The sequence below is a fragment of the Triticum dicoccoides genome, unplaced genomic scaffold (genome assembly GCF_002162155.2).
Source record: "Triticum dicoccoides isolate Atlit2015 ecotype Zavitan unplaced genomic scaffold, WEW_v2.0 scaffold92528, whole genome shotgun sequence".
Taxonomy (NCBI): domain Eukaryota; kingdom Viridiplantae; phylum Streptophyta; class Magnoliopsida; order Poales; family Poaceae; genus Triticum; species Triticum dicoccoides.
The window spans coordinates 32,419-34,307 of NW_021310728.1; the positions used below are offsets into that span (position 1 = coordinate 32,419).

A 1,889-nucleotide genomic window follows, 5' to 3' on the forward strand; every position below is an offset into this window, starting at 1 on the left:
CTACGGCCAATCCAGCAGCAATAACAGAAGCATCAGCAATTAGTGGATTCATGGTGAGTAGTTCCTCGTGTCAAAAAAAAGAAATGGTTAAGGATACAATCAACCAATAAATTATTACTTCTAAGCTCTATTGGGGAGAAGTAAAGTAACTAAAAAGTACAAATTGAAATCAAATTGAAATGATAATGTGAATTGTCCGAACTACATAGAAGGGAATTCCATATCCATATATCGGATTTGATAATGAATCTAACCTAGGAATATATATTATAATATCCTATATATACATTTGTTTCTTCTATTTTGTTTGCATATTTTCTCATTTTCTATTGAATCGGATTCTAATCATTGCTTAAAGTGGAAACCCGCATAAAAGAGGACTCCACTTATAGACATTAAGGATATTATAGTATAGATCTAGCCTGACTCCACCCTCCTTAATGCATATATACTTTGAAAATTCCATAATATAGTCTATTCTATTCTCTCTCCTACAACTCTAGGCTATATATTCATACGCATTTCTAACTATTTTTTTGCAACCAAGCAGATTATCCGGAACCATGCATGAATTGAGCTAAGCTGCAAAAAAATACTATTTCCAAAAATAGTCAATTCAATGATGACCCTCCATGGATTCACCTATATAGGCTGCGGCTAATGTTGCAAAAATAAGAGCTTGAATACCGCTTGTAAATAATCCAAGAAACATGACCGGTATAGGGATTACAAAGGGGACTAAAGAAACAAGAACAACAACGACTAATTCATCCGCCAATATATTCCCGAAAAGTCGAAAGCTAAGTGATAATGGTTTTGTGAAATCTTCTAGGATGTTAATTGGTAAAAGGATTGGAGTTGGTTTAATATATTTCTCGAAATAGCTCAATCCTTTTTTGCTAAGACCAGCATAAAAATATGCCGCTGACGTGAGTAAAGCTAAAGCAACAGTAGCATTTATATCATTCGTGGGCGCTGCTAATTCCCCATGGGGTAACTCTATAATTTTCCAAGGTAAAAGAGCACCCGACCAATTCGAAACAAAAATAAAAAGGAACATAGTTCCAATAAAGGGAACCCAGGGACCATATTCTTCTCCAATCTGAGTTTTGCTCAAGTCTCGAATAAACTCAAGGACATATTCAAAAAAATTCTGACCGTCGGTCGGGATGGTTTGTGGATTCCGAACAGCTATGACAACTGAACCTAGCAAGATAGTAATTACGACCCAAGAAGTGATGAGTACTTGGGCATGAATTTGGAAACCTCCTATTTGCCAATAGAAGTGTTGGCCTACTTCTACACCCGATATATCGTATAACCCCTTGAGTGTTTTAATGGAACAAGGTATAATATTCATATTGTCCTCTGATAAAAATTGAACTTCAAAAAAGGAATTCTTTTGATTCAACCATCTCTTTCTCAAATCAGCAACTTGAAGTATTAATCTTATATTTAGGATACCAAGAAAGCACATCAGATCATAATATATATCAATACCCTCTAATATATATTAATATTCCCCTTCTTTTTTCTATGCAAAAAAATTCTATGCAAAAAAAAGATATAGTAAAGTAAGTTATTCCATAAATTTACGCAGTTGCCCAAGAATTCACTATATATTCTTAATCAACAATTTCTTATATAGAGAGAACGGCCCTCACAAATTGAAAATACTAATTTGTTAAGAATCAATCGAATTGAAGTCATAGTGTCATCGTTGGCTGGAATCGACATATTCGCGACCCTCATGATGAATATGAGATTGATAATAGTGTTTGCAATAATATTGAAAGTGGGTTTGGAAGAGTGTCAACTTTAGATCCCACATATTTGGAGTATGTTCAATCTTATAATATTTTTGATAAAAGTGGGTTTGGAGAGGTCAT

General features: G+C 34.0%; 1 protein-coding gene across 1 annotated transcript; it reads right to left on the reverse strand.

The window, feature by feature from the left end:
• Positions 1–349: 349 nt before the first annotated feature.
• LOC119348440 (ATP synthase subunit a, chloroplastic-like) lies at positions 350–1,477 on the reverse strand. The gene has a single exon (XM_037616550.1). It carries the CDS (start codon positions 1,475–1,477, stop codon positions 617–619), a length of 861 nt encoding a protein of 286 aa, XP_037472447.1. The 3' UTR covers positions 350–616.
• Between the last annotated feature and the right edge of the window lie 412 nt (positions 1,478–1,889).